Source organism: Pyxicephalus adspersus, chromosome 2, assembly GCF_032062135.1.
Source record: "Pyxicephalus adspersus chromosome 2, UCB_Pads_2.0, whole genome shotgun sequence".
NCBI lineage: Eukaryota > Metazoa > Chordata > Amphibia > Anura > Pyxicephalidae > Pyxicephalus > Pyxicephalus adspersus.
This window is the reverse complement of record NC_092859.1, coordinates 54,704,335-54,729,564: the sequence shown is the minus strand read 5'-3', so window position 1 is coordinate 54,729,564 and position 25,230 is coordinate 54,704,335. Positions and strand designations below refer to the sequence as shown.

The window sequence follows — 25,230 nt, the reverse complement described above, 5'->3', positions numbered from 1 at the left end:
GAAGGGAGACAATCTTGGCAGTGACATGTTTCTTCTACCTGCCCCTTCATCCAGGTTGTAGAATAATAACAGGACAATCTGTGTATAGCATAGGTGGATTTTTTCCACAATTGCGGTTTCTAAAGAATACCTACCTTGATGATAGTAGGTATGCACAGTGTATGTAAACATATAAAGATCTGTGTATTACATGAGGTAATAACCTGCCAAGGACCAATTTTTTTTTTTTTTTTTTTTTTTATGTCCATATACATAAGATCTTAGATTTGAAACACACACTATTCTTTACTTTTTACTAAATATTTGTTTTAGATTTTGAAATCAAGAAATCAAAACGTGAACCCTCGTGAAACTGCCGATAAAATTGTTCAAAACCTTCCTGCCAATGACTTGATTGAGAAGACTGATATTGCTGGTCCAGGTAGGCAAAAAATAATTTATCTTGATTATTATAATAGTAGTGAACAGAATGATGAGGGCAAACCCATTCTTAATTGGTTCTTTATAGATAATCATATTTTCATATGTTTCACATAAGATTGAGATTTAGTTGTATTGTTTCCAAAATGATTTTAAAATATTTGTATACACTTAGCATTCAAAAAAATTAAGTATTATTGATACTGCTGGGTCTAGTAGAAAGCCAAAAAAACTTTTAGTATCAAACACACTGCTGGGTGTGTAAGATCTTGGGTCCAGCGCTGAACACTGTGGTTCTCCTGCTGGCTCAATGTTCTTACAGAACACAGACTACCATAGAGTGCTGCACAAGACCCAGCACCTGACAGATCTTCTACTTTTAAGGAATATTCGAACAGGTAGGGCATTATTCCAGAAGGGGATAGTCGATGTCCCTTTTGCAATAATCATTTAAGAAAACACATGGAGCTCAGCTTTGGCAGGATACCTGACAATCTTAGCTTCCTCTATGCTTCCCAGGGCTGATTGAACTACTGCACCCCTGTGCGGGAGTTATGTCATCCCAACCTAGCCAATCAAGATGTCGAAAGATCAGAAGGAAGATGGGGACAGGTGAGCATAGCAGAGTTTAGTTCTGCTTTAAGACTTCCTATTCCTTCCCTGAAAACCTAGTAAACTGATGGTCATTGTCGCCTTCAGTAGACCCACTTTGTAAGGTGATATCTATCCAAATTTCTAACTCTCTTAAGGACCAAGTTGATGAAAAGTTCACTTTTTTATTAGCTTTATATCAACAAAGAAAGAAAACAGAGGAGCAGTTATACAAGGAATAATAATATTTATAAGATAGGAGGGGTCATATCATATTCCCAGGCTGCAATGTGATAAGCATATTAAAGATTTACAATACAGGTACAGATACAGCTCGAAATGAACATAGCAAACTTAGCAAAATCAGGAATGTTGGAGTGGGTCAAGAGGGGTGTATGTCTTAGGCTAAGGAACAAATACATAGACCTTTAGAAAATGGGTGGCACTGTAATCATGTTCAGATGTGTAGACAATAATGAACACAGTAGAGTCCCTTGTTAGGATATGTTTAAGATATGCCAGGTGGAGTAACAGTGATGATGTTGGATTTTCTGTAGTTCTGTGGGGTTGTAAGTGTCTTTTGCTGGAAATCATACCATTTGTTGAAAAACGAATACATTTTTGTCATCGGTTTCATTAGCTTCTAACAGGTTCCTATACAGTAGAACCTACAGTAGTGCAATTGAAGTATCTAGACTGTTGGTTGTGAGTGTATCCAGTGTTGCATTATGGTTCTCCTTGCAGCCAGGCGGCATAATGAGATCCAGGTTTGTTTGTGCCTACCCAGGGCCTTATCAGGGAAACCCTCCCAACAACTGAGTAACCATTATACCGGTTCAAGAGGGACTTTTACAGTTGTAGTTTGGCCCAGAACAATTGTATAGTAAGTTGTAAGTTACAATCCCACAGACAGTTGTGGAGTTTATTTTTGAGATGAAGATTGATAGGTTGAAGAAGGCTAGGGTGGGAAAAATCTCCCACAATTGCCAAACCCATGGCAGCCCATAGACAGTAGACCTTGTCGCCCATTCCTTGGGGTAACCGCGGGTTTCCACATACCGGGAGGTATTTGAAAAGTAAGCTGTGTACGCCCAATTTATGTCTGGTCTCCTGCCAGGTCAACACCATGTCCCTCACCAGAATGTTATGTTCAAGTCAGGTGGTAATTGGGAAATGCTACAATGTAAGAGAGCCCTAAGATCCCATGGGTGTATCAAGACTTGTTCTAAACATATGTTGGAGTAGTAGACGGTTCCCCTGGTCCTGTCAGATACATGTCTAAAATTACTGGCTAAGTTGGTTTTACCTTGCCATATGAATTTTGTGAACAATTGGTATAGAGTTTGGATATCTTTATGTCTTAATAGTACTGGGATGGTTTGGAGTAGGTATAGCATTCTGGGGAATTGCACAATTTTAATTAGTTGGCAACATACCAAAAAAATGGTAACGGTAACCTTTCCCACATCGTTGGTTCCCTCTGAATTTGGGAAATAGTGGTATATAGTTTAGCTTATAAAGGAACTTAGGTAGTTTTACCTATTCATATAATGTGATAGGTGAGGTAATCCTTGACTATAGAAAAGGGTGAGTTGGAAGTCTTGGTCTCTGCCAGGGGGGTCAAGGAGAGAATCTCACATTTTGAAAAATTAGATTTTTTTTTGGCCTGCTACCTCTCCCAATAACATAAGCATGTTTTTTATGCAGGGGAACTATTGAGTAGGATTTGAGGAGCAAGAAAAATGGATATTCATCACTGCTGACCCCATCTGAGTTGCTGAAATAATTGCTGGCAGATATCTGACCAGTCTATCTGCCGGTATTTTGGCAGCAGTTGAGTATCAGGGTTGATAAGGCAGATAGGGAAAAATGATGCTAGGTGCCTGGAGTCCCTCCCTGGTTTTGGTATTACTTTGATATACGATTCTTTACCAGAGCAGGGATACGTACCAGACGCTCACATCGTGTCATAGAGTTGCTCCATATCTTGGATGATATCCTGTTTTGAGGACTTTAGTAATGTTCAGTTGCGAGGCCATCAGGGCCCAGTGCCTTGCCACTGACCAAATTATCACTTTCTGTGTCTCTAGTTCGGAGTTTGGGGCATTCAGCACATCTAATAGTCTTGCTGTTGGGGTTGGCAGCCGAACAGTTTCAAAACACTTTAAAGCCAGGTAGAGGAGTCCCATTTTGAGTAGAACTTTCTATAATGAAGTTGATGGTTTTAGGATTTGTTACCAACCCCCTTTTCTGGTGTGTACAGAGAAAGGATATGGGCGGCTTTAAACATTTGGCGGGTCAAGTTGGCCAGCAATTTGCTCAATTTATTCAGGTGACGATCTAGATGTTTACTGCTGAACTGCTCATGCCTCTCAAGCCTGCTATGTTTGTCTATTTGTTGGGGGGGAAATCCTCTGGATAGCTATCTACCTTTCTGTTCACAGGAGGGTGACACTATTTTGTAATGGAGATTTTTATGGAGTATGAAGAGGACCCCCGCCTTCCTGCCCACCGCAGGGTAACCCACCAATGTACCAACCCATAGCTTTTGCATTCGGTGAAAATCCACAGAACACACGTGGGAACACACCTAGAGGTATCAGTTCATGCCTCTTGTGTAGCTGTGCCATGGGGGTCGCTGTTCATCTGCTCTTGAGACGGGCCTTGTCTCATGAAGGCTTGAGGTGTGGGCATGGTGTTTCGATCCTTAAGTCTGATCGCCTGGAGGATCCAGATAATTGTTCAGAGCGGAGGGATTCCAGGGCATCCTGTGGGTTGTTGGTATCCCTGACATCCCCTTCCACTGGTGGGTTTCGGGGGATAAAATCCAGTCCTGAAGAAAGTCTTCAGCTTCATTATGGCTTGTGAAAGTATGGTTGGCTCCTTGTAAATTTAGTTTGTGGAGTGTATTTGAAGTGTTTGTGGAGTGTATTTTTTGTATATATCGTGTGTTTGGGTATGCTGGTATAATTTCAGTGACTGTGTACATAGTTCTCCCCAGAGGGTTTTAACCGGTTGCTCCGCCCGGCTGCTGTGCCTGCCCTGCCCACCTCTCTTCGGCAGCTCTTATCCTCTGCATGGATCTCAGTGAGGCTGCTCTGTGTCATCCGTTCAGAGGATTGCTGCTGGGATGAGAGGTGAGCACACAGTTCAGCCTTCATGTAAATGAGACACAGGCAGCCCCGCTCCCATCTCATAGCACAAGCTGGGACAAAGCTTCATATCCCCTAATATGTATGTCACAATGACCTGTAATTTTCAGGGTGCACAGGGGACCCTCATAGATACTATTTACTACAATTTCAGCCTTAAAGAATTTCAAGATATAGGGTCACAAATGTAAAAAGTTATGAAAATTGAACTTTGGGGTTGCTGTTTCAGAGAAAAGTGCGCCTTGGAGTCCTAAATTGAAAATGCAAATTTAGGACTTGCATAGCAAGGAGCATTGGGGTGGGCCTCCTTAATTTATACCTACCTGTCACTGTTTTATGTTGTAATGATCCCAATGATCTCCCATTTCCACCTAAATTTGTGTTTCCCTGCACCTCTTAATTCTAGAGAAATTGGGGTTTGAAGTAGAGATGCAGACAGATATGTGTAACAGAGCAGGCAAAACATTTTGCTAGGTAGAAATTTATGTTCTCATAGTGCCATAGTAATTACATTTTAGAAAAGTTTAGCTACAAGTGTCCCCCACTTGCACCTACAGTTTCAGTTTCCTATGCCTCCATGTGTACCTTAAAAATTTCAAGTTAATACAACCAACGGTTTAGGAGATCTGAGGGTTTGAACACAGCGAGTTGTTAGGCTGTAGAATGACATGGAGCTTTTACACACACAAAGCTGTCACACTACACTGCCGATGACATTATTACACACCGTTGATAAACGTCAGTTTTTGTTTTGTTTTTTGTTTTTATATAGAACATGGACAGTGATGAGAGGGGGTCACTGGCTGTCTTGTCCCCATCTGATATCACATGCATGATGCTTAAAGCATCACCACATTTTTACCATTATAAAGAGTGACTTTCTCTGTTATATAATAGAAAATGTGTGTATTTTTGTTTTTACACTTTTTTGGTGAGGACCTCTCCCCTTCAGTCTTCTATTTCCGTAAAGACCAAAGGGGAATTCCGCAGCCTCCTGGGATATTTGTGTCACATATCCGCAGTCTCTGCAATGCTCCTTATGTGCATGCACCTTCAGAGGCTTTCTTGTAAAAGAAAAAAAAATGTGTTCTCATGCATGCGCAGTGCAAGGCAGCATGGGACATACAAGTGAGCATCAAAGAAAAGGTGGAAGCTGAGCTAGCATGGGCCTGCTGAGCTAATTTTGTAAAAGGATCAAGTGAAAAAAAAGTTTTCACAAAAGTTCACTTTAACTAAATATAGCCTCGGGCACATCTGAAGTTGAAGGCTGAATTCACACTGGCAGTAAGGTTACATTTGTCCATTCCTCATGCGAGGAACCACTGCTGCTTAAAAAACTGCTAGCTCTGAAAAAGCCCAGCACTTACCACCTGTTATCAATCCTAGGTGCCTAGCAGTTGCCAGAAGTCACTCAGAAGGGGTAAATGTTTTTGCTGCTAATATGAACTAAGCCTAACTTGTTACACCACATTCATTATACTATTAGACTACTACAAAGGTATACATTCTTAAAACTTTAATTGTAATACTATGCTACCCTTTCTGCTTCTGTTCTTTGAACCACAATTTTTCTGGATTGGGGAGGTGCAGGAAACTGAAAATGTAGGCGGAAGTGGGGGACACATGTAAAACCCCCCTAAAATTTCATTAGCCTGGCATCATTAGAACATAAAAAAAACCTCTGCCCATCAAACTGTCCGCTTCCCTACCTTGAACCCCAATTTTCATAAGAAAAGAGGGGTGTAGGTAAACAAAATTATAGATGCAAATGGGGGGCACTTGTGGCTAACACCCCTCAAACTTTCATCCCCATATCATCCTAACATAAAAAAATTTGCCAATCTGTACCCTTCCAGTACCTGAACCCCGATTTTGTTTTGATGGGCAGAGATCTTTATGTTCTAATCATAACATAGAGATGACATTTTAGGGGGTATTATCCATAGACATTTCCCACACATTTTCAGTTTTCTACACTTCCCCATTCCAGAGAAATTAAGGTTCAAGTGTTAGAAGTGACCAGCAATGTGTAACAGCACAGTGCGTATGCCATAATAATGAAATTTTAGTGGGGGTTAGCCAAAGGTGTCCCCACACTGCACCCACATTTTAGGTTTTGTACACCCCACTATTCTAGGGAAATTGCGGTTCAAAGGAGAGAAGCAGACAGGGAAACGTAGTATGATGGTTATAGATTTGTGACAGGTAGGTATTAATTTAGAGGCCCCATCCCAATGCTCCTTTCTGTGTAAGGGGCCTCGGGTGTCCCCTATTTGCATTTTCAAGTAAGGACTCTAGGCGCACTTGCTTTTAATACTGCAAATTTAATGTTGGTTTTCACAAGTTTTTACACTTCTGATCCCCATATCTTGAAATTTTTAAATTGTGTTTACTACCAACTATACATGTTCCCTATGCACCCTGAAAATTTCAAGTCATTATAACATACGCTTTAGGAGATATAAAGGTTTATAAACAGAGAGATATAAGGATGCAGAAATACATTCAGTTACACACAGACTACTCTGATGACGTCATTACACATGCCCACTGGGTGGAGACATTGTTGCACATGTTTTCTATTTCAATAGAAGACTCAGCACAGCTATGAGATGAGGGAGGGACAGCCTGTGTCCCGATCTCATCCTAGCTGTGCTATGCTCTTCTACCTCCGCCCGGCTCCAATTATTATTATTATTAATAAACAAGATTTATATAGCGCCAACATGTTAACCAGTTCTCCATGTTAAATTTTTGGTAAAACTGAATCAGATAGTTTGTGGTCTGTAGAGTGGATTATGACTTAACGTGGCTCAAGGCTACATAAATGCAAAGCTCAGTAATGAATACTTTGTGTTTTTTTTTTTTTTTTTTTTTTTAATCATTATTATTATATTGAAATATTTTCAAAGTATTTTTATCAGTGGTCAAAATAGCACACATTACTCGTAATACCTGGTATGTGCTCATAGGTAAGCTGCACTTTTGGAGTCTATTTATGAAGCAGCGAATCTGACATTACCTGAAACATGGTAGGAATCATCCAAGACCATTTGTTTCAATGACAGTAATTGATTCTACCCAAGGGAATGTTTCAGTGAATGTCCAATATCTAGTGCTAAAAGGTATTTAGAAGGATAAAAAAATTATGGGATTGGGTAAAAACACCTCAGTTTTTACTAAGAACAATGGGAAATGCATCTTTACTTCTAGCTTTATCCTTTTATATATGCCTTTAGTAGTGATGCTTTGTGGCCTTGAACTATAGTTATACATATTGTTTAAAAAATGCTGGGTGTTAATATGTTTATTAAGCTCAGGGTTGGGAAGGGAGAAGTGTATTCTACACATAAATCAAATGGTTTTTAATGCATTTCCTAAAAGAGTCTAATAATACTTCTGAGTTAGAAGAACTTTAATACAGAATGTAGAGGACAGCAGGAGGAACTCATAAACTCTATTGGAATTATTTTGTTTTAGGAAATATTTTGTCTTCGGTAAAAATTAATTCATTTTTATTTTAGGATTCATTAATGTTCATTTACGAAAGGATTTCGTATCCAAACAGCTTTCCAAATTGCTGGTGAATGGGGTTCAGCCACCTTTAGTTGGAGAAAAGAAAAAGGTATAATGATCTTTACACAGTATGGGATGCTTTATTTATCCTTTTCTATTACAGTTCCCATGATGATGTGCACCAAAATTACATGCATGCACACCCTCTGCCATTCTAAAACCTGAATCACATGTGTTTCCATGAATGCACACCCACCAGCACATCAAATGCCCTAGCCAGGGAATACGTTAGTACTGTCAACATACATACCCTCCCATAAATGCTACCTGCTTTTGCATTTTTACTCCAGTGCTTTAGGATGATGTTGTGTTTAGTTGCCCAGTCTATGTAGCAACACACACTCAAAAGTAACATTTTTTTTAATGATGACAAACAGGGCAGAAGGTGTCCTACATTGAACTATCATGGCATGCAGGGGGAAGGTCAAATTAACCTTGAATTAAAGTCAATAGTGAAAATTCTTTCTTGTTATTTTTGTTGATTATCTTTGTTAAAATTTTGTTTTACACAATTTATGTAATTTTTTTTCCCAGGTTGTTGTTGATTTTTCCTCTCCAAACATTGCCAAAGAAATGCATGTGGGCCACTTACGCTCTACCATAATTGGTGATAGTATATGCCGGTTATTTGAGTTTGTTGGACATGAAGTTCTCAGGTAGGATATATTTGGGAAAAATACAGGGTGGTGATGGGAGGTAAATAAAGACATTTAAGTTGGAGGAATTGGTAGCTTGTCTACTAACATTAGTTTTTCAACAGTTTAAGCATTTCCTGAAAAAAGTGTGAAAGTGCCCTTACTTTTACAAGGCTCATTATGTTGCTTCAGTGCTTCTTACCCCTTCACAAATAATATGGTAAAAAAGTAATTGTTTCTAGCAGCTGATTGTTAAATTTTTATCATTTAACCCCCTAGCAGTAATCCCGATTGTGACTCGGGTTGGATTTTACATGCTAAAATCGGTAATCCCGAGTCACACTCGGGGCCCACAGGTCCTGGGGATACGTCCTTCCTCTTAGATCTTCAGCCGCTGCAGAGACGATCTCTGGGGTTTCCCGGTGACGTTTGTGCTGGCGGATTTAATACAAAATAGCTGAGTCGAATACAAAGAAATCTTTATATAATATATATATACATATAATTATAATATATATGTATTATACATGCTACTGTACAGTTATATAACATGTTTCACTATTTTTTTTATTTCTTTTTAACAGATTATTGTGTTTTTTTATTTAAAGTTTATTATTACATTTATTAAATATTGGACATATTTCACTGAATTATGTCTAATAATTATAGCCTACAATGTAAATTAAATTTCCATGCAAAAAAAAAAAAATGTAACACTTTTTGCATGGAAATTCAGAGAGAATTAGAACGCTAGTAGGGTTAAGAACAAGGTGGTCAGAAAATAAAAGCCTTTACCAAAATGCTGTTTGAGATTCTTCTCTTTCCAGTGTACAGCTATTTGTAATTGCCTTGGCCCAATAGGACATTGTAATATGCCAGAACCTGAGCTCCGAGGCAGCTCCTCTGTGTCACTGATGTGGCAGACCAGTTGGTAAAAGCTACCAAATTCCTATTCTGTGCTTCTCTAAATGCTCGTTAGTGATTAGCTGAAGTGGTAAATACTGTATTGGTCTGCACTAGTTTAAAATGCATGTCTATGTGAAAGGTCCAACTTTTGACAACTCAGCATTAAAACATAATCATTGCTTTGAAGACAAAAACTGTGGCAAAACTGTAAACGTTCCAAGAATGGACCATCCACTAAATGTGAGTGACCACAGGGAGGATGAGTGAGGAAAGACACAAAGAAAATCATGAGTTCTTTGAAGGTGTTACATACGTAAGTGGCTTAGTTTAAAAGGACTTTACATATAGCTTTTGCTTAGCTGTCTAACCAGTTGCAACTTGTGCAACAGTGGCAAAAAGAAAGCCACTGTTAAATAACACACTTTGACGACTTGTCTTCAGCTTTCCAAAAGGCTGGTGGAAGGCTATCTGGAAAAAAATGTTTTGTGGTTTGATAGGACATTTTGATCATCAGAATAAACACAATGTTTTTTAGCATTAGCCAAACACTGTAAACCAAGATCTTCTCTGTGATGTGAAGAAGCTTTGCTGCTGCAGGCTTGGGAAGAGTTCTTGGATGGAAATGGATAGCATAGAATGAAAACAGCAAAACACAAGTCTTGGGGCAAAACCTAATTCAGTGAGGATTTTACAGCTAGGCTTCCCAGTATCATTTTCCAGCCCAAAACGCTAGCATTTATAAATGCATGTGAGGCTTTTTTGGAAAACTTTTCCTGGCAAAAAGCACCTGCAAATGCTTGTAAAAGTTACATGAAGCTTCTCAACAAATGCCTGCAAACTCTTGCACAAAAAGTGCAGAGTCAGTTTACGCCAACTTTCAATATTCTAGGAATAACATTAATCAGACCACAAAAATGTCTGTGTTGTCCACCTACAACAGGACCTAAGGGGGGTAAGTGCATTTCAACAGGTATTTTGTGTTTTTGCTGTGAATATTTAATCATACTGTCAGTGACTTTTTAAATCCCAATAATAAAGGGACAGTCTCCACATATGGATTTATTTACACTAAATATTTGTTATACACAGTAGTTATGTATACATCTGGATGATTTATAATGCGTTTTTCCCACCTCTCCTCAGGATAAATCATTTAGGTGATTGGGGCACTCAGTTTGGCATGCTTATAGCTCACCTTCAAGATAAATTCCCTAATTATGTGTCTGTCTCGCCACCTATTGGGGACCTCCAATCTTTTTATAAGGTATTGCATACTTAAAATGAGATTTTTTTGTAATTTTGTGTTTAACTATGGATTCCCCTACTTTTGTCCCTGGATTTTTAACCATTGATTGTCTTTTTCTAGTGAACTTGTACAAACTTAGCACTTCACAAACCACTTTTATTATTATCATAATACAAATAATCACAATTTGCATTACCACAGCTGTGACTATATCCTAGGTACAGATATAGTTTGAATACTATTGTAAGCTTTTATCACACAGTCCTGCCTTCCAAATTTAATCACTAACAATAATATCTTAGCCAGCCAGTTTTATACTGCCCATATATCATATTTGAGTATATTCTGTAAAATATGCATAATATTTGATGCACATTTCTGTTATATAAATGAAAATTATTCTTGAGGCCTCCAATAGATCTATTTATAAAGCAGTGAATCAGGCAGTCACTAAAACATTGGAATCCGATTCTGAAACATAAGATTCACTGCTTTATACTTAGACCCCCATAGTGTCTTTGCACAGTATACTAAAAATAATTTTGATTTTTACTGTTCACAGAAAGAACTTTGGTACATTTTGTAAGATTGCCTAGAGCAGTAAAATACATATATTATATCAATGTATTAAGTCTACTTTTATTTCAGTTACTTGAAAAAAAAATGTAGAGTTGTATTCACGCATTTTATTTTTTTCATGTTTTAAATGCAGGAATCCAAAAAGAGGTTTGATGAGGATGAAGGGTTTAAAAAGCGGGCATATCTCTGTGTGGTACAGCTGCAGAGCAAGCAACCTGATATCATAAAGGCATGGAACTTGATATGTGATGTCTCTCGTAAAGGTGATCTTCTGTTATATCCCTCTCCTAGATCTAATGCTGAACCTATATGTATGTTTGTTGTTTGTTTTGTTTTCAAACAATTAATATGACATTTTTTTTAGCAGTAATAACATACATTTGACAAAAATATTTTAACTAAAGTTGTTTAAAAATGTACAAAAGATTGTTTTTATTGTTACATGTTAAAACCATAGCAAACAATCATGTATATGTTTTGGATTTTACAACAGTAAATATGAAGTCTCTAGATCAGGGGTTTCAAACTCAAATATACAGTGGGTCAAAAAACTTAGACAAAGCCGCGCGCCAAACTTGAAACTGAAATAGCACTGCTGCTACATTTCCCTGCATCAAGAAAACAGTCCAATGCGGCGCTTAATGTTATGAGTGGCTGGAACTCCCTCTTCACTGAAATAGCACCGCTACTACCATTCCCTGCGTCTATAAACAGTCCAAAGCCTAGCCATGCTGGTTTATAAACACTACTAATGCCGCTACTACAATTCCCAGCATTACTTGCGTCTATAAAACAGTCCAATGCGGGGCCACACATGGGCAGAGAGGCCGCTGGTCTATAGATGGGACTGATGCCGGGAATTGTAGTAGCGGCACTATTTCAATTCCTTCGGGGCCAAAATAAAGGATGTTGAGGGCCAAAGTTTGACACCCCACCTCTAGATAAACAATGTTTCTATGCGTTTTGTGGAAACAGTGTCTGCTTCATCAGGAGCCTAGAGAGTTTCCTGTTCTCTTTCCCAAATCAAGAGTATGCTATAGATGTTTTATTTTTATTGGGCCCCAGATGTCATAGGGACAGGTATCCGAACACCCAATTATGGATATATATAAAAAATGTATTATAAAATAAAATAATAAATAAAAAATATTAGGTGCTTGAACTCATATTCTCACATGTTATAGCCAAATAAACAAGCGATCAGCCCTTCACTTTGCCTGTCTCTGTAGGACCCCATAGTGCAAAGACCCTCACAACAAAAACATTATTACTGAAGGACTAAAGAGCTTAAGTGGTTCTAAGAAAGTGGGACATATACTATGTGTATAAATAAAAGCAATATTTTAATTTTTGTTCAATTTTTTAAACAAGTTAGAATCATCTTAACATATATCATAACAAAAATCTATCATAACAAAACAATTCATGGGTGTTTGTAGACCCTTTGGATACTATACAGTTGTCCCCCCTATTGAGGTTCCTTTTAGGAATAATTCCTTATAGGGGGATCATTTGCAGAACTAGGCTGCTTCCTCGGGAATGAATGTAGGGTCTGAACGTAAAACAATATCTATATATTGTGTCAATAAACAAAGGAAGACAGCACAGAAAAAACTTACTTTTCTTGTGATCAAGAAAACTTGGTTGCTCCAAAGCACCTCATGCAAATTTTTGAATATCAATTGGTTCTTGAGTAGTTTATGATTCTACAAAATAGTATAACAATAAAAGGTATCTATACCAATTATTATTAAAATAAAAAAAATAGCAACTCAAAATGAGTATAAATAGGTGTTTTAGTTGAAAATTATATATTGGTGAATGCTATGAAGGCTATAAATGTAAGGACGCCAGTAAAATACCAGATGGCCAGATATGTAATCAAAATGTAGAGACTTTTATGTGGTAATATAAGTATAAACTAAAAATATACCTAAAGGAACAACGTCAGCTAAAGGAAACACTGTATCCCAGTCAGAAAATTGAGTGTAAGCTCAAAGCACTTGAGCTAGACAATCCTTTGCTACCAACAGATTACAAGAAAAAGGCTATTTTAGATTCATTAGTCACTACTTTAGTATTGTTCTGGTTGCAATGTAAGAAGAGGCAAATATTTTTAACAGATCTTTCTAGATAGTTACTTTTGTATAGAGTTGTCAGTCTACCAATGTTGTTCTTCCCCCTCTTCTCTCCATGGAACAGAACATTTGTTCATCTGTCAGCCAAAATTGGTATTTATTTGTAATATTACTAAACTGTTCAAATAAACATTTTGGGAGTTTTTATTTTGTTTATAGTAGCACAAGGGTGTCAAACTCAAATACACAGAGGGCCAAATATAAAAACTTAGACCAGGTTGTGGGCCAAACTTGAAATTTATTGAAAAAATTGAGGAAGTTTTTCCTTCTCATTAGATAAAAAACATTTTCATATGGAAACAGAGGTTTTGCTTAACATTCAATCTGGAACAAGCCTATAATAAAGAGGCCTAAGAATTGTTTTTTATTTTTTTATAGGAAAAAATCTTATGCCTCTTTCTCTATTCGTAGCCTTCTGAGTTAAATTTCAATGGTAACCTTTTTTGCACAGGCTAACAATAATGACAATTTTAAACACTTCAAAACTGCATATTACTGCTCTTCTCATGTGTTCTTGTTTCTTCCTATTGAGATTATTTGTTTTACTTTGCCAGTAAATGCATTGTGAAACCAAATGAATTGCTGCATTCATTTGGTTTCACATTGCATTCTCCTGCACAGTAAAACAATTAATATAGCAATAGCTCTATGATAATTCCTGATAATAACAATACTGATAATTCCTGATTTTTGACCTTATCTGCCAGTATAAATGCCACGTGGTCCACCCATATTCTGCTGTTCAATAGACATGATGGATGCCGGTACCACAATTTCCTGGCATCACTTGCGTGTATAAAATGTGTGGCCACTCATAGGCAGAGAGGCCGCTGGTCTAGAGACGCGAGTGATTCTGGGGATTGTAGTGGCGGCATTGTACTCTCGTCTGGAGAAAAGCAGCTTAATATGAATTGCAGCTGGCCCGCTGTTACTACGGATTTCAGTAGCGGTGGGCCAGCTGCAATTCATATTAAGAATTATTTTGGGGGCCAAAAAAAAGGACATGCCAGAATTTGACACCCCTGTAGTAGCATGGAACAATATTTTAGTTTGAACTTTTCATTTTTGATTCTTAGAATTTCAGAAAATTTACGACTGTCTGGATATCCGCATTATTGACAGAGGCGAATCATACTATCAAGATAAAATGATCCAGGTCGTGAAAGAGTTTGAAGAGAAAGGTCTGGATTATTTACATATTTGAATTTATTGTTCTGGTCAAGCACAATAAATAGCAAAGAAAAAAGTCCAGCTTAAGCAATTTGATTTAGCCTAGCCAAAGGTGCAAAACTTTACAGTGGCCATCCTTTTTGCCCTTCTGTTATCAGAAACAATAAATATATTTGTTTTTTAATAGGTTTTTTTACAAAAACACTGCTCAACAAACCTAAATATATAGTATTGTCAGCAGTATAGTTTTTTTTTTTTTACCTTTTGTTTTGTTTTTTTACTGAACCCATCCTATCCTTCAATGCAGAAAGTACCTGGTAAAAACACTGACTCCTAATATCAATAATTGCGCAGAAACAAGAAAAACAACAAGCCTGGAGTCTAGGCCCTTCCCTATCATCAGGAATATAAAGTGTAAAAGAACAGGACAGATACAATAATATCTATGAAAATAGAAAAAGATGATACTAATCTAATATTACATATACTTACAACATAAATCTGGCTGATACTGCTTTAATGCATAAAAATCCACAGGTTATTGAAAATTTAAACAGTCTTAATTATGACCCTAATTATAAATGTACAAAATAAACCCTAATTATAGATGTACAAAATAAAGTTCTTGCTGCTATATACAAAAATAATAATGGAAGATAAGATTGGTAAGTTACTAAGAATAACAGTATCGTAGATACACCAGTTTCTATAATAATATGCTAATGAATGGTCATTTTGTGATTTTTTTTTACATTTAGGGGCCCCCACCCAAATGCTCCTTGCTATGTAAGTGACCCCAGGGGTTCCTAATTTGCATTTTTAAGGTTCACTTGATTTTGAAACAGCACTTCCAATGTTTTATTTTCATAAGTTTTAAAACTTGTGATCCCCATATCTTGAAATTCTTTAAAGTTGGGGGGCTTAAATTGTGGTTATTAGCTATGATGTTACCCTGTGCACTTCAAGTCATTATGACCAACGGTTTAGGAAAGTTTGAAAGTTTGTACACAAGAGAGTTGTAAGGCTGCAGAATATCACATGCAGACTCTACACACAGTTATCATACTGTGCTCCTGATGACTTCATACCACACGCCCATTCGGGCGGATACATTTATCATCAGCCTTTTTTTTTTCCCCACAAGCTACAGAATCGGGGCAGGACTGCCTGTGTCCCGATCTCATCCTAGCTGTGCTGTGTTGTTCTTTCCCCGCCTGGTGAGACAGAAGCTGTAATCCTCCGAAGGGATGACAGCTGAGCACGAAGCAGCCCCGCTGTGATCTGTTTAGAGGAATATTGCTGCTAATAAGAGGTGGCTGGGGAGGCAGGGTAACTGGGTACTCCACCCACTAGTAAGGGGCTGGGGAGAACTATGCAATTATTTACAAACAAGATAACAGTATGTATGAAGACAAAGAAACAACCTAGAGGAAATATACTCATCTGGACTGGAGTAGTGAGTGGGGTTATTGGAAAGTTTTGTGTGTGGGCTTTGCTAAGTCAAGTTATGATTATTTGAAGACAGATGCACAAATGCTGTGAGTTTTAGTTAATTTTAGATGGTATGTGCAGCTTACAGCATTTGTGTTTTTGTTTACATTTTATACATTCTGTTTGGTGTTCCTGGAATCGGTTAGTAGCTAGTACCATAGGTGGTCAAAGAAAGGACAACTGGGTTCATTGATGCACATTGTGGAAGGGTAAGGCTGAAAGTAAGGCTAACACGAATCACAAAAAAAAAAAAAAAAAAAAAAAAAACGTTCTTAGTTTTCAAAACATATTGCATTGCATTTTTCTGCAACATAGTACCCATGCAGGCCCCAGTCAAACTCAAAGCTCCTACAATAGGTATATGAGTGTCAAAAACAGGACCATGGAGGATTGGAAGGAGGTGTATTCAGGCCTAATTTTAGATTGTGTGTGTGTTTGCTGAATACTTGGGTGCTCGTGAAATACAATTAGGAGTAGGCAAGTCTGTGGATTTAATGTATTAATGTATCATAAAGTCATTGTCAATTTTTCTTTTAGGCCTTGTAGAGGTTGATGAAGGAAGAAAAGTTGTTTTTCCTCCTGGATGCACTGTGCCTTTAACAATTGTGAAATCCGATGGTGGTTTTACCTATGACACGTCTGACCTGGCTGCAATAAAACAGAGACTTGTTGAAGAAAAAGCTGATGTTATTATTTATGTGGTAGATAATGGGCAGGTGAGACAAAACACATTAGCCAAAATCATCGCTATAGTTAGGATAGCGTTAACTGTACCAGAAATCTTTAAAGCACTTTTTGCAGCTAACTAACATTCTAACACAACCCCAAAATATTTCTAAACCCTCAAACAGTCCTACATATGTGGAATGCTGCTGAAACAGTGTTGTATAAAATATTAAGATAGGTTTTCATATTCCTTACTTGTTGGGTATTCTAGAAAATGATAAATTCAGGGGGTGTTTATGACTTGTTTAACAGTCACAACTTTTTATTTATTTATTTTTAGGGCATACATTTACAGAATGTATTTTCAGCTGGACAGATGATTGGCTGGTATGATCCAAAAGTGACAAGAGTGGAACATGCTGGATTTGGTGTTGTTCTAGGTGAAGACAAGTAAGTAGAACAAGTACGTTGTGCAGACCTGATTACACTTTTCTGCTCAAAACTACTCGAAAGCCACTGCTTCACTTCTGTTTGGCTGAAAAACTTGTAATTGTGTGGCCCCTTACTGTGGTTTTTCACACTGCTTCATATACACAATTCACAGCAAGCTATATTGAAGATTTAATAAAATGTGCACTGGAACCAACTCATCTTTCAGAGTATCTTGTCCTAGAGTTTTGATACTGCCCGAGCAGACGTTTTAAAAAAAAAAAACTTCCAGTTTACCACAACATAAAAGTTGCCAAACATTTCACTGTGAGTTTGGAATCCTGGTGGTAGTTTTCTTCAAATCAATCCCATTTTTACTTCAGAGCACTAAAACAATGCTGACATTCTGGAACAAATCAATCACCTTCATGGACAGACTGATTTATTTGAACCCAATAATCATTTAAGTCCTCTTAGCGTTCAGGTTCAGCTGCAGATTGGAAAGGACAATTGGAGCTCCACAGGAGCAACACCTGATGAAAAGCTGGGGGGAAAGAGTTAAATTAAGTTTGATGTGGCTTTAGAGCCCTGTACCTAAGAATATGTCACATGCTCATTTTTTATTTACATTATAGTAAATGTGTGTTTACTCATGCTGGTGGAAAGGACCGTTTCACACTGTATTAACTTTTTGCACATATGGTTCTTTAGGGAAAATAAACATTTCAATATTTGTAAAATTGGTGTATAAAATTTTGATGTACATATTTTGTAAGGGAAGTTTTATATGTGTATTTAATTTGATACAATATTGCAATATTATATTTTAATAGTTTAGGAGACTGAAAGAGATTCGTGTTTTGTTTAGAAAGCGCAGTGCTGAACTACTAATTATTTTTTCATATTTCTAGGGTGTTCAGTTATTTACATACCTAATAAAATAATAGAAAGTGTAAGGTAACATAGTACCCATGCAGAAAACGGTTGTTTTCAGTCATTTACCCTGATGAGCCCTTTTATCTTAAATTTGTTTGTTTTTTTTTTTTTTTTAGGAAGAAATTTAAGACAAGGTCAGGTGACACAGTGAGGTTAATTGACTTATTGGAAGAGGGTCTGAAACGCTCTATGGATAAGCTGAAGGATAAGGAGAGAGACAAGGTAAACTACCTTTTTTTTGTATTACCACCCATCTGTTTTGTGGAAGTTCAAATGTTGGTTATTTTCTCTTCCAGACAAGAAGTACAGAATATTTTAAAAGCCTCATCACTTTACCAATATTTAGTTGCACGAGTGTTTTTTCACTAGTACTACGACTTTTATGTGGTTGGTACCCTCTTCTATGCTGACAGCTTCAACTTTTCTTAAATAAGTTTCAGGATTACACTTTAAGGATGCAGGTTTTTATTATAGCGAAGTACTTACCTTGGTTTAAATACCCCTATAATAATGGTAGTAGTATATATTTTTTTTATAAACCAATTGCCTCAGCTTCTCCTATTGAAGGGTTTGTAATACTTTTTATGACATTTATGCTATTCAAGCTGCAGACCCAGAACAGGTGTAGAGATTAGGAAATGTGACTTTTCTGGGCACCATTTGTAGCATTTTCAATTCCAGGTCTGTTACTCAATAGTACTTGCAATGTAAAGCAATGACAGCCCCACCCTTCTTCCATAATCTGCAAATATCTGCAACTATCACCTGGTATACTTGCCATAAAGGCCCTTGTTTATTCACTCTGTCACCCAGTCTTTAAATATGAGTAGCTGTATCAACGTACATTACTCAAGAATGGTCCACTGTTATTACTATAAGGAAACAACCCTAAAATATGCATTGCAGCCACCTCTGGCATGCAGACATATTGACAGGAAGTGGCAGAATTGAGCTGTAGTTAAGAAGCAAATGTCCAACTTTATAAAGGCAACAAGCAAAGTACCATGTAGTTAGGGTTTACATCTCCTCTATTTTAGACTTTTTAAAGATTTTTACCAGTCTAGTCCAGTAAAACTGTACTCAAAAACAGATTTGTTTTTTTTTACGGTCATAATATTACCTGGAAGGGTAGGAGAGCTACAAGTCCTATAATTAGAGCTCCCTGTATGAAAAACCTTGAAAAAAAAAAAGATTCCTGCTTTTATTTTTGCCTGAAAGTTGTGTTTTAGTTCTGGGTACATTTCTAATCTACTGTCCCTTAAAGATGTAAATATAAGTGAATGTGAAACATAATGTTGATGGTGCATATGATGTGTTTGACACAATGGGTGGAGTTGCATATGAGGATGCATAATACACCAATGATTCTTGGATTCTGCTCTAGGCCCCTAGTGCTAAAGAAGAGGGAGCTTTAACTACTTACACAGATAGAAAAGGCTGCAGAGGCTGGAACAGTGGTAGTGATGGGTGATTTTAACTACCCTGACATTGACTGGGTAATGGCACTGCAGATACAGCAAAAAGGTGGACATGTATGAATATAATACAGGATAATTGTGTGTTGGGTTTTTAGAAGCCCCAACTAGAAATGAAACTCGACTAGTTTTTTTTAAAACAATGCAGAGCTTATACAAATGAAAGAAATAATATACATTTGAAAGAAAATCTGGGTAAATCTAGTAAACAGGAAGCAATAATGGGGAAATATAAAAACACTACATTTTAGGAGTGCAAATTTCAATTAAGGACAGCTCTCCATGACTTGGAAACGGAGGGAATATTTGTCCTCAAAGAACACAGAACATAAATGGGAATGTTTCAAGTCTGTTTTACACACACACTGCAGAATATATTCCGGTGGGCAAAAAGTTTAGGAAACAAAAATTAAATCTAATTTAAAATGTGGCTCACAGGTAGCATTTAAAAACCTATAAAGAGTAAGAAAAGGGCAAAAAATATCAAAATGAAAGATAACCTTCATGATTGGAAAATTATAAAGAATATAACAAAAGATGTAAAAGAGGAAATAAAATGGCCAATCTCTTGTCTTATTTCATGGTGGTCTCACTAGTTTTCTTTCTTTCCAGCCTGGAAGATCTTATCTTCTTTTACAGTACAGTTGCAAAATGTATACTTTTCAGTTGCTTTAAAAAAGTTGCTTTAATTAAGTATATAAACGACAAGATAGGGTTCACTAATTATAATAATATTAATAAACGTCATGAGACACTTACTAGTAATGCTGTAAAAATAGTTCATTTTTTAAAATAAACATTTCATTTTCCTTTTCGTTGTTTTTTTTTTTTCAGGCTCTGTCGCCTGAGGAATTAATAGCTGCTCAACGATCTGTCGCCTTTGGTTGCATTAAATATGCAGACTTGTCACACAACAGGATGAATGACTATATCTTCTCATTTGACAAAATGCTGGATGATCGAGGCAATACAGCAGCTTATCTTCTCTATGCCTACACTAGAATAAGGTACCTGTATTGCAGTGTCCTAAAGTTTTATGAACAGTATGCCTATTGGAAATGAAATCTTTCATATACAGAGCACTATAATAAAACGTAAATAGTGGTTCTCTTCATAAGCACAGTAAAAAATGAAGTACATACCCAAAAGCCTTCCTTGTCACTTTCAAGTTTGTCGCTTGTCACACTGGTGAATTTGTAAAATTGAATTAGTAGCAGTTACATAATTGCTTACCTTAGTGTTGGCTAGGAAAAATTACTGCAGTCAATGAAAGCTCTCCGACTCTTAAATTCTAAGTATTTTGTATCTATATTGTGGAGCAATAAACTTTTTGCAGCATTTGGAGCTTACTTTCCTATCTACCCGTGTTCATCCCATCACAGCTCTTGACTAAATCATGCCAGCAAAAGTGTATTTGCATAATCAGTGTGGAAGCTCTCAAGGCATCCCTGGAAGCCCTAACATTTAAATTTGTCCATTATTTTGTATAACTGTTTAGTCAGTTTGGCCCTGCCCTCTGCATGCAGATTAAGGATCCTCGGTAGGATGTACATTCCATTTGCGTTTTGACAGTTCACACAGGTAGATATTGGTAATTTTGTGCTTGCCTTGTCAAGCTAACAATTATGTGATCATAATTGAAGTCCATTATGGTGATCACTTGCTTTATTTTATTTCTAGGAAAAAAAAAAGTTTTAATTATCTGATTATTACTTTAGATATTTTTGGATAGTTTTATGCTTGGTGATCATATCCAAATAGTGCACAGATTATACACACAAATTGGAATAGCATATACTGTGTTGGCCTTGGATAGTCAGAATGTTTATTGAGATAACAATGGCAAACCAATTTTAGGATTCTTTATTGACCCTTTGTTTTAGCTCCTAGTCCCCTCACAAAATTAGGATGAGATTCTCAGTGCTATAGTAGTTGAAAGAAAGTTTAGAATGTTTGATAATGTTTGTATTTCTGTATATACCTTTTACGTTAAAGTTCCACATTGAGAGACATTGACTGGAAAATAGAAGACCTCTGTGTAGCCTTTTATTTGCATTTTTTTTATATACCTTATATAAGCTCTGTATCAAGGTATAGAGTACTAATATACATATATGTTTATATGGGCACAGATCTATAGCAAGATTGGCAAATATCAGTGACGAGGTTCTACACAAAGCGGCTAAGGAGACAGAGGTCACTTTGCAGCATGAAAAGGAGTGGAAACTCGGCAAATGTATCCTGAGATTTCCAGAGATTCTGCAGAAGATTCTTGATGACCTCCTTTTGCATGCACTGTGTGATTATCTGTATGAACTGGCAACAACCTTCACAGAGTTCTATGATAACTGCTACTGTGTGGAAAAAGACAGGCAGACTGGTTAGTATGTCCTTCATTTTCGATTTTGTTGTCGGTCTTGTCCAATTCTGTGTTTAGTTGGGTAGGTAATGTTGTGTTTTTAAGTAAAAAGTAACTAAAATAAAAAAATCTAAATTTGAAGTAATGACATGCACTCTGTTTATATTGTGATTTGTTTAGATCTGTGGCTTTGTTCTCCCCAACCCCTTGTAGCTGGGCAAACCACCCAGCACTTTTTAGTAACCACCTGGCTGGTTACTGAAAAGTTGGGTCACAATACAGGGACCACCACTTGCTCACAGCTTCTTCCCACTAAGCCAAAAAAAAATTCTGGAGAGAGCACTGGGTGGATGCTGGAGGTGACACCACTATTGAAATCCAAATAAAATCATCGCTCTTTAATACAAGTAGTCCCAGAGTTAAGGATATCTGACATATGAACGACTCCTAGATACAAACAGGGCTGCCCTGCTCTTTCGTGTGCAGGACAGAGGTGGGGGGCAGAGGGGGGGAGCAGTTCGTATGACTTGCAGAAGTAGTCTTTTGCTGTTCTGCAACCTCTCGTAACTCTTTAATGACCAAGACAAACTCTGCAGTTGTTTCTTTTTGCATAATAAAGCACAGCATGCTCCAAAGGTTAATGAATGTCTAGGCTCCATGAAGTTTTTTTTTTTTGCTTTGTCTGTGATGTGTCTGTGAACTCACAGTGAGGATTTTGCCTAATATTATATTGAGACTAAGATCTGCCCTAATTGCAATAATTAAATAATGTACCTGTTCCGACTTAAATACAAATTCAACGTAAGAACAAACCTACAGTCCTTATCTTATGTGCTTGAAAGGTCATAACTGCTACAAACATTTTATAGTGGTTATTAAAGTTAAGTTACTCACTTATTTAGAATATTGTTGTTGGTGCTGCTTTGGCTAACAATTCATTGATTTTACAAAGCATGCTTCTAGCTGTACACATCTATTAATTTTATTATGCTGAGGTTTGTTTTTTTTTTTTAGGCAACGTTGTCAAGGTGAACATGGGAAGGATGTTGCTGTGTGATGCTACAGCTGCTGTGATGGCTAAAGGGTTTGACATCTTGGGGATTAAACCAGTCCAGAGGATGTAAAGATATACTAGGCTTAATTGCTCCAATAAATGCAGCTGTATCAAACATCTACATTTCTAAAACGGGGGAATAAAATTATTTCATTTACTTACTGTTTTTTTTTTTTTTTTTTTTCCTGAACACAGACATATCAAGCACAAAAAACTACATCTATAGACCACATACTGCATTTTATTGTTGCCAAGTGTTCCTTTTCCATTTTAAATTTCATTCCATTTTTTTAACTTGCAAAAACATTATGTCCCCTCTTTTGTTGGAGGTATTATCACTTTTGCTATAAAACATGTCTTTGGAAGTACAAGGACCTGCCAGGAGACAAAATTCTTTTAAGACCTTAGGAAGGAGATTTTTTTTATTTATTCAACATTTTTATTTATTTATTGAAACAAGGCCAGAAGGCAAATAAAAACAATGTTCCTAGACCATACATTAAGAAACCACTTATTTTCACATATACATGACAGCTGCTATAGCTAGGATATCAGATTTTTAAAACCGTTATCTTTCCTTAAGCAAACTTCAGTGGCAAGCTGAAAGCTTGTATATTTTTTTACCAAACACAATAAAGTGTATTGTAACCATGGGTCTCTTCTAACAGATCACTAGGGACTCACCCTGAAATTTTTAAAACATTTTTAAAATGGACACAGGGAGTCTAAACATTTAGGACTAAAGAGGGGTGGGGGGGGATAGAGGAAATGATTATGTGGTTGTGTCATTGAGGCCAGGTTGGTATAGAGGGGGAAAACACAAAAGAGGGAAAGGAGGGAGAAAAAAGGTGAAGCACAACGCCTGTATTTATTTAGAGGAATGTGTAGTGGGGGAACAGCTTTAATCGTGGTGACCTAGCATGGTGTGTAGAGTGTTAAAGGAGATGGCAAAAGGGGCACTAAAACTAGGTTCCACCCAAAGCTCTGATGTCATACCAAGGTGTGGTGTGAGATGTGAGTGGATGTGAGTGCATTCTAGAAAGGGCATTCATATACAAAAAAAAAACACTGAGTATGTATCGGGTGTAGCAGGGTGTTGGGTGTTGTCCATGAGCTTTAGGCTCTGTACAAGCTGCGTTGAGACTGTCGGGGAACGCGGGTTCCAACCTAGTTTTCATAATGCATTTCTTGGCCGCCAGGGGACATAGATTCAAACTTTGGCATTAATGTGGTATTTATGTTAAGAGGAGGGGAAACTGGTGGAACATAGAAAATGGCTGTGCATGGGTCCTGCCTATTACTTTGGCCTTAAAATCAAATACTGAGTGCCAGAAAGCCTGAATTTTTGGACATGTCCACAAGGAATGTTCCAATGGACTGAAAGGGAAATTACACTTGGGACAGAAGGTAAGTATTCTAAAGGTTGAGGGTGGTTTGACTTTGTCATAATAGGTCCTATGTACGATTTTGTAATGCATTTCCCTCCATACCTCACTAATGTTTCATCGGGCGATGTTGGCAGAGAATTTGGCAGAGAATTAACAGCAATGGCATAAATGTGGTGGAGGTTACATGGCTAAGTAATGTACGCTTCAGTTGTAGGTAGTTTAAGTGGGGGTGAGTTGGCAGAGTGTACCTGGAACTAATTATGTTAAATGGTAAAAGCTGATTTTTGTCAAGGCCAGCTAAACCTTTATTACTACAATTGCCCCTATACAAAATGCTTTAGGATGGGAGCCTTGTAGCTTCCTTTTATAGAGGAAATCAATGATATTTATCTTGGATAATTGGGACCCAAAGGATAAAAAGCCTTCCCTCAGTAACCATTTTCATAAGCTTTACATCTTCAGAAATTGCTCTATTGGTTTACATGGATATTTTAAAACTTGCCAGACATGTATTTTTTTTTGGTAACTGGAGACCGGTCATAAACTCAAGAAAGCTAAACAAGTCAATTTGCTAGGATTACTTCAGGATGGAAACCACCTATCCAGCAGTTTAAATTAATGGATAGAAGAAGCCAGTCTGCTAGCTAAAGATGGCTATTTTTATGAAAATAGGCATCTTTAACCTGCAGACTCCTTCTCTATTAATTTTTTTTTATGATTGTCAAGTGTTTTTTTGAGTTTGCTTGTAATTCAGGCAAACTATGTTACCCATGGTTAGTGGTGAGTGGTTTTGTTGGAGGTCCTTGCCTTCCTGCAACAGGAAGGAATCCAAATGTATCATTATGTGGATGACATTGTATTGCTAGGTAAGAACAAAGCTCTCCTGCTTTAGCCCAAAGACAGTCAAATTTGGAAGGCAGTCTAATTCCACCAAAATTTCCATGCAAAAAGTACAATTTTTTGCATTGAAATTTATTTTTCATTGTAGGCTATCATTTATAGGCATAACTCACTGATAT

The 25,230-nt window shown here is 37.2% G+C and overlaps 1 protein-coding gene across 2 annotated transcripts in view; it reads left to right on the top strand.

The window, feature by feature from the left end:
* The window catches only part of RARS1 (arginyl-tRNA synthetase 1), a 36,395-nt gene extending 13,415 nt beyond the window's left edge, over positions 1–22,980 (top strand). For both annotated transcript variants that reach the window (XM_072400810.1, XM_072400811.1), the window contains exons 4-15: positions 313–421; positions 7,688–7,788; positions 8,274–8,395; positions 10,424–10,544; positions 11,239–11,368; positions 14,320–14,424; positions 16,442–16,620; positions 16,911–17,020; positions 18,052–18,157; positions 20,245–20,417; positions 21,543–21,790; positions 22,784–22,980. In XM_072400810.1, the coding sequence (XP_072256911.1) occupies positions 313–421; positions 7,688–7,788; positions 8,274–8,395; positions 10,424–10,544; positions 11,239–11,368; positions 14,320–14,424; positions 16,442–16,620; positions 16,911–17,020; positions 18,052–18,157; positions 20,245–20,417; positions 21,543–21,790; positions 22,784–22,893 (1,614 nt within the window). In that variant the 3' untranslated portion in view covers positions 22,894–22,980. The remainder of the gene's footprint in view (positions 1–312; positions 422–7,687; positions 7,789–8,273; positions 8,396–10,423; positions 10,545–11,238; positions 11,369–14,319; positions 14,425–16,441; positions 16,621–16,910; positions 17,021–18,051; positions 18,158–20,244; positions 20,418–21,542; positions 21,791–22,783) is intronic.
* The last annotated feature ends 2,250 nt before the right edge of the window (positions 22,981–25,230 follow it).